A 12,175-nucleotide genomic window follows, 5' to 3' on the forward strand; every position below is an offset into this window, starting at 1 on the left:
GAAACTTGAGGGCTGAGCCTGGGCTGGTCCTCGGGGGTCCCTGTGCTTTCAGGCGTTCCCGCTCTGGCTCTAGACCCAGTCTCCCTCTTCCTAAATAAGCACCTCTTGCCCGCCACAACCCACACCCCCTCCCCTCTCTGCTGGCCCCATCTCCCCTCCCCCAGCCAGGTTTCTGGAAGGGCTGCCCCTCCCAGACCATCAGCACCGCAACCTCCCGGGACACACACAGACACACAGATCACCAGCAACTTTGGTCCCTTCCAAAGGGTGCTCTTGGGGTCCATGTCTACCCGAGCCTCTGGAGCTTTCCGAACAGGGGCCCGACCTCTCCCTCTGATCTCCGCCAGCTCTCTGGTCCTCCCTGGGCCCCGCCTCCTCTTCTCTCTGCTCTGAAGTCCACTTGGCCTGGACCCCTTCTCTCCCCCTCCTCCCCTCCCCCTGGCCTTCGGTGCCAGGGCCTCCATAGCCACTTGGTCCTGTGACACTGCCCCCGGCGCAGTGACCCCGGGAGACCCCTCAACGTGCTCCCACACCCTCCTTCCCATCCCAGCAAGTGGGCTCTGAACACCCCGCGTGCAGTCCAAGCCTGGGAGCCCTCGGGGCACTATCTGCCCCTCACCCGCCACGCAGCCCTCAGGCTACCTCTCCATTCCGTGGCACGTTCTTCCACTTCTTGGCCTCTTGAGCCCAAGCCGCCGCAGGCTCCGTGTGGACAATCCCGGGGCCCCCAGCTTGCCTTCCTCCGCCCTCCCGCCCAGCCCCCGCAATGGGGTGGACGCGGCTCCTGATTTTCCAGGCTGCTCTGTTCCAAAGGTCACCACCACCTCCTCCCCACCGGACACTCGCAGGCAGGACGGCATCCGTGCGCTCCCGAGAATCCCCAGGCCCCACTGCGCGCCAGCTCCAGCCCGGGGACACCACAGGCGCTGTCCTCGCGAAGGCTCAGAGAGGAGGGGTGACAGGGAGGGGGCCGCGCAGCGGGGGAGGCGGGTGGCCGGGCTGCGAGGCCAGGAAGGCGGCGGGCAGCACTCCGGGCTCAGGCAGTAGGGGTGGAGAGGCCTGAGTCACGGCGGTACGAGGTGGGCACAGAGGAAGAAGGCTGCAGGTGGAGGGTGTGGGGGCTGAGCCCCACCCGCCCCGGGAGCTTGGGAGGACTTGGGGGGACTGTCGCGGTCTTTCTTCCAAGGGCTGGAAGCAGGGCAGGGAAAATGGATGTGTCTTCTGAGCCACTCTGACCACAGCGGAGAACCCACGTTTGCCCACGCCGCCGGGCCAACAAGGCCTGCTTCTAGGACCCCTCCCACCCCGCCCGTGGTTACATCGGAAACTGCCCGATCCGTGCACACGGCACTCAACCTGTTCTTGCTTCTTTACTTCCCAGCCCCTGCACGTGGTCTGGGCAGACGCCAGGTGCCACAGCCTCACCTACAGCACACCCCCGGCCGTGCTTCCAGACGGCCTGTGCCACCCTCCCCCAGAAGCACCTGGACACGTGGCACCAGGCCCTGGACGAGAGCAGGAGGCACAGGCAGGGCCTGGCCCAGAGGGGGCGCTGCTAGAGGAGAAAGTCGCCCCCCTGGAGCGCAGGCGCGGGAGGCCCTGCGGCAGGTGAGGGGCCCCGGGGGGCAGGGCCCTGCCTTCCCTTTAGGAATCGCTCCCTCCGTGTAAAGGGAAGTCCAGGGAGACGCTGGAGGCAGGTGTCAGGCCTGGAGTCACCCAGACGCGTCCAATCCCCAGCTGACAGAGGGGAAACCGAGGCAGGAGGGGCATGCAGGGAGTCAGAGCCCCAAGGCCTCTCTCCCGGGTTTCCTGCTCCACTGCGGGCGCCCCTACGACAGAGGGTGGACTGTGGACACGCAGCTCCGGGAAAAATAATCAGCCGAGCCGGGGGCTCAGCCTCAGGCCGGAGCGACCAGCCCACGCGCTGCGGCGGCGGCGGCGGCGGCGGCGGCGGCGGCGGCGGCGGCGGCGGCGCAGGGAGCGGAGGCGGCGCAGGGAGCGGAGGCGGCGCAGGGAGCGGGCGGCGGGCGCAAGGCGCGGAGAGGCGTGTCCTGCGGGAGGAGCGGCCGCGCTGCGCCCCGGGCGGCCCGCCTGCAGGGGGAGCTCGCGGTGCACCGGGCCCAGGTACCCGGATCCGTGGATGGTCCCGGAAGAGGGGGGTGGGGTGGAAGGGTGGTCCCTGGAGAGGTGGGGGTGGGGAGGCGGGGAATGGGGAGGGCCTTGCGGGCGTCCAGGCAGGGGCTGGGGGGCCAGGGAGGCACGGGCTTGGGTGGGCTTCTGTGTCTCAACCTGCCAGTGGGGAGTATGCCCGCCCTGGGCCTGTCCACCCGCCTCCAAGCTCAGGGTCAGCCTGGCGTTGGCAGGTCACCCTGTGGACCTCCACAGCCCTCTGGTGATGTTACCCCAACTCTACCTCTGCTCTCCTCGGGGGAGGATCACAGGTCATGGCAAACACACACAGGCACACACACACACACACACACCCGCGGCGTTGTTCCCAGTGTTTGAGCACCAGTCCTGCCTGGAGCTGTGTGGCATTGCCACACTGCCCGCCTCTGGAACCCAGATTCCCCTGTCCGTGGTGGAGATGGCCAAGGCTCAGGGGGTGCCCTGCAGGTGGGGGCAATGGGAGGGTAGGTGTAGGCCCGCACAACAGAGACCAGGAAGAGCGCCGGAAGCCCTGTCTCGTCACCCTTTCAGACCCAACACGGGCTGGGGTGCAAGACAGGGAACCAACCAAAGAGGCTGAATGAATGCAGGACAGGACAGGGCATGGGCCGGCCCAGAGGCGGGCAGAAAGGATGAGAAAGGCCGGGAGGCCCAGGGGCCGCTGGCCAGTGACTCTGACAGCTGAACCGTCCCCAGGAGTGAACGGACCATCTCCACGTATGAAACGGGCCCAAGTGGAGGTATTTGGGTTGAAATCAGGGGTTGGGATCACCAGAGAATCTTCCTGGGGCCCAGGTTAACTGATGGGGAAACTGAGGCTAGTGAAAGGAAATGGCGTTCTTGGAACCAGGCAGAATGTCACCCAGGCCCCAACCCCAGCTATGGCTCTGTGGACCCACCCGGCAGGCCTGCCGTGTGCAGGGATCTCCCAGGTCACGTGGCCTGAGAGGCAGCTCCCTTGACCTGGATGTCCTGCCTCTGCCCTGTAGGAACAGGCACAGCCCATCCAGCTGACCCCGGCGGAGTGCGCGGCTGGGCTTTGGGCCTGGGATTCTGATGCCCTCTCAGCACCCCCAGGGGTGGGCAGGACAGGGAGTCCAGAGGGAAGACAGACCATCGGGCAGTAGGTGGAAAGCCTGCACTGGGCTGGTGACCAGGCACCCGAGGCACCTGTCCCTTCAGGCTCAGTGTCCCCACCTGAGCGGGGGGGGGAAGCAGGAGTCCTGGCAGTGGGGAGAGCTAGGGGCTCAGTCCAGGACCCCAGAGCAGGGCAGCCTTCCCAAGGCCTCTCTGGGGCGAGGGCATGGTTGGGTCCTGCTGCCCGGGCGGCCTGGCAGGTGGTGGCCGGAGGCTGTGTGAGCACACCTGGGCAGAGGTCTCGCTGCCTGTCCCCTGGTGCCGGGAGCTGGACTCATGTGCAGGCACAGGGACACGGCCCTGCCGGCAGGGCATGGATGACCCGGTACAGCTGCTGTCCCTCGCCCGCAACACTGGCCCTGGGCGGAGGTGTGGGCGGACCCCGCCAGCCTGGGCTCACCTGTGTAAAGGGAACTGGGCCAAGAAGGGAGGGTTCGTCCCTCACGGCAAGTCCAGGCGGCAGTGCCAGCCAGGGCGTCTCAGAGGGAGGTGGAGGGTCCGTGTTACAGGGCTCAGCCCATGGACTTTGCAGGGGCCACCTCAGGCCCAGTGGATCCCTGAGCTTGTCACTGTGCCATCTGGCTGCCAGGTCCTGCGCAGAATGGCTCTGTGCGGGGGTGGGGTTTGTCTGGGCAGTGCAGCCCGGGCACCACAGGGGCCAGGCTTGGCCTCGCCGGCACACAGTCGTGGCCGCGGGGACGAGTGGTGAGGTGACATTGCCCAGGGCTCTCAGGCTCTGGGGACAAAGATGCCGGCAGGGGCTGCGTGCGGACACCAGCAAGGAGTGAAAAGGACAGGCCCAGGGCCGAGAAGAGGCAGAGGCCACCGGCCACCGCAGGGGCAGGAGAGGGGTCTCACCGTGTCAGGAGCAGCGTGCAGAACTAGGAACAGTGCGGTCCCCGCCGCGGGTGACGGCGGCCCCCCCAACGCGGAGGGCAGGCTCCAGAGCAGACTGACCAACGCACCCCGAGGGAGGACAGCGAGGCCCCGCCCGGTGAGGAGCTGCCCGGCCTGGAGCCTCCACAGGAGAGCGGCCACCCGGGTCACGTGTCCCCAAGCACATGGGGACACCTGTCCAGCTAGGTGGGCTCGGGGACAGGATGGCTTTCCAGAGGGAAGTGGCCGGGTCAGTGGGGTGGCCATGGAAGGCAGGGACCCCGGGGACAGAAATGGGGTCAGGACAGAGGCACAGAGGCCAGCAGATCAGGACAGTCACTGAGAGACAGCGGCCAGCTTGTCCACACAAGGCCACCTGCCCTCTCATAAAGAAGGGTTGTCCAGCCGGGCATGGTCACCAGGACCCTGCAGCTTCTCCCGAAGGGCAGCAGGCCTAGTGCCAAGCTGGGGAAGCCGAGGGCTCCCGTGGCCACTTGGGGTAGGGGGCCTGGGGGCTGGGAGGCCGAGATGGCACTGCCCCGGGCAGCAGAGCCAACCGTGGGTCCCTGGAGCCCAGATGGGGGAGGGGAGGAACAGCTAATGAGTTCCAGGAGGTCAGCTGTGAGGGGCCCGAAAACCCATAAACCCTTTATTGGTGTCTCAGGAGGGGAAACCCGGATGCGGCCGTTTATTTACTTTGGATTTCACTTTTCTCTTCTCTTTTTAACATGCACGTCCAGGAGTGTAACTGGATTTTTAAAGAAACAGGACTTCCTTCCTCAGTGGAGGGGCGCCCTTTGTTTTCCTCAGTCCTGAAGAAGAAAGGATCCCCTACTTCTGTAACACTCTGGCCACTGCCCCCGTCACTTTGTGCTCAAGACTGATCCTCCATGTCCCAGGGCCCCCCGAGAGACCAGGCCCTGTCCAACCTGAGGGCGAGTGGGCAGGTCGAGAGGGCTCCGAAGCGAGGACAGGCCTGGGCCTCCAGCGGCTGGGGCTGGCCCTCTGACCAATGCCCCACCCGGCCCAGAGCCGGGGAAGTGGAGGGGTCTGGTTTGGGGCCCAGATTCCCATCCTGCCCCAGTGGCTGACGGGCCAGGCCTGCCCTGAGTGTCAGTTCCTTCCTCCAAAGGGACCATCCACAAGGGGGCAAAAAGGAGCCCCCAAACCTTCCTACGAAGAATGTTTGTTCCATTGGTCACCCAGCATTCATCCCCAGTTCTTCCCCCTAATCCTGTGCCTGCGTGGTGAGGATGGGGGCCAGGAAGGGGGCTGTGCTCAAGCAGCGGGCAGTTCCAAGGAAGACGGACTGTGGGGACAGGGACGCAGAGGACACAGGCTGGCTGGGACCTGGTCAGGGAGTGGTTGGGGCCTGTGAGCCGGCTGCAGGTGCTGAGGTGCAGGGGTGCCGGGATGCAGCGAGCAGAGGCTCCCTGAGGCTGGGAGCAGCGCTGCAAGGGCCTGGAGGTACCAGGAGATGCAGCTGGTCCAAAGCAGGACAGCAACGTGACTGGTGGTCCCCCCTCACTCTCACAGCAGCCCCACACACTGGACGGCCCAGGCCACTGGGCATCCTGGCCAGGGAGCTCCCTCCCCCGACCCAGCCAGCTCTCAGGGGCTCCAGAGCCCTTCCCGGGGGCACCCCACGTGCTCTCCAGGGACAAGGCTGGCCTGAGCTCACACCCCTGCCAGAGACCGTGGCAGGTTCTGCTCTTGCAGACAGAGCTGAGGAGGGAATTGGACAACACGAGGGCAGGGGCCGAGAAGGAGCCGCTGGAACATACCTGCCTGCACCAGGAGGCAGACAGGGCCCTGAGGCAAAACCAGCTGGGCTCCATGCACCCCAGTCTTGGGAGTGGGCCGGGGCCCGGGGCTGGGGGTGTCCAGGTGAGTGTGGGTCCCAGTGCTTCTGTCTCATGTGCGTGCGCTTGGACACACATATATACACGCCCGGATGGGAAGGGCAGGCTGGACCACTCCTACACAGAACAGGTGCTGAGACGCAGCCCCAGACAACAAAGGGGTCCACCAGGGCGACACCTCAGGTCTCAGGGCTCCATGGGCCCCGTGGGAGTGGGGGTACCATCAGGGGACCGTGAGCCAGTGCATGGACCAGAAGAGGGAGGAGTGTGGGAAACACAGGGCCAGGCAGGCCTACAGGCAGGTCCAGGGGCTGCTCCTGTGTGTTCTGGGGTATCCCCCTTTCACAACTGGACGGACCCTCTATCGCAAGACAAGGAATTGGCAAGGGGGGGTGGGGGCAAGAATCAGCCTGCGATGCCTCTGGGACCCCCGGTCCAGCCAAGAGGAAACTAGCATGCCATTAAAACAGATGTAAGGCTCACCTTGCCGGCCAGCGGGTGGGGCTCCGGAGCAGACAAGGCCTGGGGGCCGAATGTGTTTACGAAACCCTCCGCTCACCTTCCGGTCCTGGCCAGGCCCCGGGCCCCAGCAGAGGGCAGCCGGGCCAACTGGCGGTCCCCAGGGGAGGGCTGGACGTGCCTGCCCCGGGACTCTGCGCAGCCCTGGGTGGGCAGGCCACAGTGAGGTGCCTGGGGTCTCCCCTAGGTCCAGAGGCGGAGCTGGAGCAGGCCTATGCCCAGCGGCTCCAGAAGCTGGCCACCCAGCACCAGGGAGACCTGGCGATGGAGGCCGAGCGGCTGCACGGGGCCCATGTACAGGCTGCACAGGCCCTGGCGTCCCGAGAGAGGACCCACCGGCAGCGGGTGAAGGTGCTGGAGAAGCAGGTGGGCGGGGACCCAGTGTCCGGCGGGGGTGCAGAGGGAGGGGAGGGTCCCTGCCCCCGCCTGGCCCCAGCCCGAGGTCCTCCAGCAGCGCTACTGCCCAGTGGGCTCCAGGCCATTCCCAGGGGACCCCACACTACCCTCCGTCACTCCCACACCTCACTGAGGGGTGGAGGGGGATTCCGGGGCGGGTCACCACACTCTCCGTGCCGCCATCGCCCCCCCATAAAGAGGGGTGAGGACAGTCCCTCAGCCGGTGGTTGCTGAGTGTGAAATGTCCAGGTAGTGCCTGGCGCATGGCAGTCCTAGTGGCGGTGGCCCCTGCACTGCCCTGCAGAGTCAGGGATGGGGGCAGCAGCGTACGGGGGGACGGGGCAGTAACAAAGCAGGACAGAGCCTTGAGCGTGTGCCTGTGCTGACCACACCCCCGAACACACATGCATGTGCACACACAGACACACACAGACACACACGTGCATGTGCGCGCACACAGATACAAACGTGCATGCAGACACGCACACAGACACACACACATGTGCATGCGCGCACACCCACACCCACACAGACACACACGTGCACGCGCACATACACAGACATGCCAGCCGGGGCTGCCCCGCGGGCTCCGAGCTCTCTGCCTCAGGGGAGCTGCTTGATGAGGGAACAGAGGAGGGAACTGAGACCCAGAGACATAAAGTGACGGCCCCCTGACACCCTGAGTTAGTGTCCCTGACCCTCCAAGCCACGTTTGCTCACTTTATAAGCCCAGGAGCATGATTTCCTCATCATTCTGAGTAAGTTCATGGCTGAGTGGAAGGAGGCCCACCCGCTGTGAGTGGTGGTCACCCCAGTCCCTAAGAGCCCACGGGTGGGTGACCCTGATCAGAGGTGGGACACTGCACGCCCCGTCTGGCCTCTGGTGAGTCTGTCTGCCGGGGTTTCTCTCCACGCACACCGCCCGCCTTGGGAGCCGTGGGCCGCGGCCTCCAAGCCCTTCCGGTCACGGAGCTCGGCCACGGGGCACGCCCGCCCGCCCGCCCGCCTGAGCTCCTGCCCTGTCCCCAGGTGGCCAGCCTGAAGGAGCCGCGGGACCAGGAAGTGCAGCAGCGGCGACGAGCCCGCCTCGGCCAGGCCTTCCGGGCCGAGAAGTGAGCCCGGCTCCCGACCCCTGGGTGGCCCGGCTGCCACTGCCCCGAGCAGCGCGGCAGCAGAACCGCTGCTGGGGAAGCGACGCCTCGTGCTGCTCAGCCGGGGGGCCAAGCTCGAGGGGCACCGGGCCGGGAAAGCCACCACCCGCGCCAGGAGTCAGTGGGCACCCTCTGATCCCCTGACCACAGAGCTCCCCCAGCCCTTGGGACCCCCGCCTCCGGCTGGCGTGGCCCGAGCTCCAGGGCCGCTGCTCTCCGACGCGCCCCGCCCCGGCCGCACGGAGCCTCCCGCGGCCGGCATCGGCCCTGGCACCGCTGTGGATGTGCTGGCCCGGCCAGACCCCGGCGGCCAGGCCCCAGCAGGCCAGCTTCCGCAGCCACGGGCTGCATTCCGTGCCCTCAGCTCTGTAAACATGGGGAAACACGTGGAACACATTTCCACCAACTGGAGCCAAAAACATAATGTCCGGCAGGGCCCAGCTACCACATCCCTGCGCACAGAGGCGGCCGGACCTCCGCATACAGGAGCTGCAGGGCCGTCGCAGCGGCAGGTGGCTGCACGTGACTCAGAGCCCAGTCCCCACCCCACCCCCGTGCTCCCCGCCCCCGCCCCCGCCCCCGCTTCCCGGTGACTCACTGCCCCTGAGAGGCATCAGGGTGTAAACGTTAAAGTTGTTAGAGAACCGCCCACTTTCCCAGCCTATAAACTCGGGGGAAATTCCTGCGGGAATCCAGCCCCGGTTGCCACGGAGACCGAGGCAGCCATCTTAGGCTGATGCCTGGTTCACCTGTTAGCATTTTCTCTTTTCCCCCGTGAACTCTGGTCAGAATGATTCGTTTCCTCTCCAAATGGCCTCTTTTGTTTTGTAAGTGACGTGTTTACAACATCTGCGGGGCACCAGCCAGCCCAGGAAATTCCTGCGTCCACAGGTGCTAGCCGCCACCCCCACCAAGCACCTCCTCCTCCAGGACTCACGGGGGTGAGAAGGGCCAAAGCTCCTGGAGCCCACCCATTCCAGTCACGATCCCGCACTTAAAACAGGCTGTCCTGTCAGGCCTTCCTTTCGGACTGAACCTAGTAACAGAGTTGCCGTATGTTGTGAACTGCAAAAAAAATCGGTTTCATTCTGCCTGTCAGCTCTGCCTGATTATTGGTGGCTGTGTTGAGAAGGATTCTGAAGTTTAGCCCAGACTCAGAGGGGAAGAGCATGGTGACCCATTAACAACGCTGCTCTGGGCAAAGGAGGCGTTAGCAGTGGTGTTCCCACCCAGTTATTCGCCAGCTTTCAGCGGCCCGTTAGCAACGCAGCGGCTGCCCCCACCATTGGAGAGCCTGGTACAGACAGGAAGGGTAGGGTCGTGAGACACCCACAGCTCTGATGCTCAGGGCCTGGCATTTAGTAGGCAAGTCCCTTCCCTTCCTCCCCGACCCGGCGACCCCGCAACCCGGTGGGCAGCTCCCTCGTGGAGGAAGGACCTGAGGGTTGGTGGGTGGGGAGGAAGGACCCGGAAGCTGGAGATTGACACTTGGAAAGTGTCAACACATGCCTCTCTGTGGTGGCCACTGGCGTCTCAGCGTCACACCTTTGGGACTGAATCTTCCAGCACAGAGGAGGTGCCTAGTAAATGTGCACAGATGAAAGAGGAATACACCCCAAATGCAAAAGGGGTCGGAAAGACTTCTCAACATTGACATGAGAGCCGCGCACTATTTGACCAATGTTCTTGCTGGCGATTTCTGGACCCTCCTTGCCCAGACTGCTCCCAGGAGATGTAAGATTTTTTATATTTCAATGAAAGTTCAATCAATGTAGGAGACACTGTTTTTACTTGTTCAACATAAAGTTGTATACTTAGGAAAAAGGATTTTTCTGATGGAGATAAACTGCTGTTTTCTTAAACATTTCCAATGGTGAGCATGTGGCTTCCGTGTGAGAGTCTTATGGTCGCCCACACCCACATGTGGACAGCTGTGTACCCTGAACCAGGGCCCCTCATCTCTGCCGCAGTGAACCAGCTGCACCAAGGCCCCATCCATCCTTATGGTGTAGTGACCACACCGGGTGGGCCTCCGCAGGAGCCAGATCCTACCTGCCCCTCCAGGCCCTGTTACCTCCTGACCTCATTCCCGGAGCAGGTAGGGGTCTCCCTGAAGTTTCACCTACGTGGAAGCCCCAGGTGCTCGGGGCGGGCGGGAAGGAGAGAGTGGGAGGGGGGTGCAGCCAGCCAGCCTCCACCACCAGCAGCCCTGCTGGAGCCCCCATCCCAGCCCTGCAGGGACCCGCCGGCCAGGCCAGGTTCGGTGGGGGAGACACTCCCTACCTTGGCCGGCACGGGGTCCTGGGGCTTCCCCATGTCGGCTCCGGGGCTCCCCATCTAAACTGCATACACACTCAGGCCCTAAATTAAAATGTCACAGGCCTGCTGGGAAGTCTCGGGTTTCCTGGCCGCGGAACACGAGCCTGCTTGATAAAACGATTTTGGTTTTGATAAATGTGGACTTTCTGTGGCCAAGACAAAGGCACCCTTGAGTCTGGAGGGGAACCTGAAACAGCACATTGCTGAAAAGTATTTCCTGATAATATTTTTAGCACCTGGAAAAAAATTTTTTTTTTGCCTGTGGAGTTGTGTGTGTGTGTGTTTGAATGTAATGCCCAGCATGGTGGGGCCTCCTGTTAACCCCCAGTCTCCCAAATGGGACTGCAAATGGCCCAGGGAGAGGGCCATGGAGGGTCAGCAGGCCTGTGCCTGGAAACGCACAGCCTCGCTGGGGCTCGCGACCCAAGGTCTGCCTGCTGAGCACCACTGTGTGCCCAGGGCGTGGGCCCCTGGGGCAGCCCTGCCCCCTACAGGCCCCCAGGTGGACCCAAAACTTAGCCCAGAAGAGAGCCTTTACTAGGGTCCCCTGAGGCATGTGCTCAGGAGGTCAGCAGTGCCCCGGAGGGACCTCCTCAGCCTAGGTGGCCTACCCAGAGGACGAAAGTGCAGCTGGGGGGAGGACGGGGCGTGTGCCCCCTCCCACCCCCTGCAGGAGGTGGGCCAGTCTAGGAGGGGGTCAGAGGTTAGCCTGGACAACCCACTGCCCCCCTCACCCCCCCCCACCATGGCTTGGTGCAAGCTGGGAAGTCCTGCCCCTTCTTCCTGTCAGGGAGGGGCCACCTGCCCCCCCCCCCCCGAGGAAACAAACAGGAGAGGGATTTCCCCTGGGCCCCAAACCCACGGCACAGACGGCAGAGGGCTGCCAGGTTCCCACAGAAAACCCACAGATGGAAAAGCACGTCCTCCTGGGCTCCCACCAAGGTGACCAGCCTGCTGGCAGCTCTGCCCTCCAGGCTGCACTGTGGGAGGCCGTGTCCTGACCCCACTCGGACTTTGCCAGCGAGGCTCTCGGACCCTCCCTGTCCAAGGCGGGCGAGGCTGCCACACCCCTCCTCCGACCTTGGCCATGATTTGACCTCTGTGCTGCAGCCTGGCTCAGAGCTTCCCCCCACCTCCGCACTCAGCATCTGAGCCAGCGGGGTGCCAGGCTTGGCTTGTCCTCACGAATCAGCCCCCACCAGCACCTGAGAGCAGAGAGGGTGGAGAGCCCCGGGGGTCGGGCCCTGCTCTGGGCCTAGGGACCAGAGGTGGCCAGATGCTGGCCCCCTGTGGAGGACAAACAGAGTCTGACTCTGAGGGCAAGTTCCTGCGGCAAGAGAAGGGCTGCGATGGCCACAGGCTGGAGACACAGAATCTGAGTTGTGGGCACTCGATGGCCTGCTCCCACCCACGGGGCATCTGTCCACTTGCCCCCAGACCGGTGTGGACCAGCCTCCCCGACGGAGGCTGCTTTACCCGGGAGTTAGCCCCAGACTTCTCTTGCTGTGAGGTTTCCTTAGGCCCCCAAATCATCTCCCCCAGCATTTCTCCTGATGTGGCCATGCAGGGCAGAAACTTTGCTTAATGCCCTGAAGTAGCCCAGGCCAGAGTCCTCCTCACAACCAGACGGCAAGCCTCAGAGCTGGGTGGGCAGCATGAGGCTGGCCTCTGGCCACTTCCAGAAGGGCTCATCCGAGCACCGCTCCATCAGGGTGGCCCCTGACCGACGACACGCTGGCAGGAGGG

At 64.4% G+C, this 12,175-nt stretch overlaps 2 protein-coding genes across 2 annotated transcripts in view; both read left to right on the top strand.

Annotated features, from left to right (window-relative positions):
* CROCC2 (ciliary rootlet coiled-coil, rootletin family member 2) overlaps positions 1-1,907 on the top strand; it is a 61,979-nt gene extending 60,072 nt beyond the window's left edge. Inside the window, exon 27 of the mRNA XM_081242475.1 lies at positions 1,382-1,907. Within this exon, the coding sequence (XP_081098601.1) occupies positions 1,382-1,668 (287 nt within the window). The 3' untranslated portion in view covers positions 1,669-1,907. The remainder of the gene's footprint in view (positions 1-1,381) is intronic.
* LOC308621348 (uncharacterized protein) lies at positions 1,769-8,216 on the top strand (the record flags this gene model as incomplete). The annotated part of the gene is made up of 4 exons (XM_081241770.1): positions 1,769-1,777; positions 1,839-2,124; positions 6,751-6,929; positions 7,989-8,216. The coding sequence occupies 4 exons, from the start codon at positions 1,769-1,771 to the stop codon at positions 8,073-8,075; spliced, it is 561 nt and encodes a 186-aa protein (XP_081097896.1). The 3' UTR covers positions 8,076-8,216.
* Between the last annotated feature and the right edge of the window lie 3,959 nt (positions 8,217-12,175).

The sequence above is a fragment of the Mesoplodon bidens genome, assembly GCF_964165515.1.
Source record: "Mesoplodon bidens genome assembly, chromosome: 8".
Lineage (NCBI taxonomy): Eukaryota > Metazoa > Chordata > Mammalia > Artiodactyla > Ziphiidae > Mesoplodon > Mesoplodon bidens.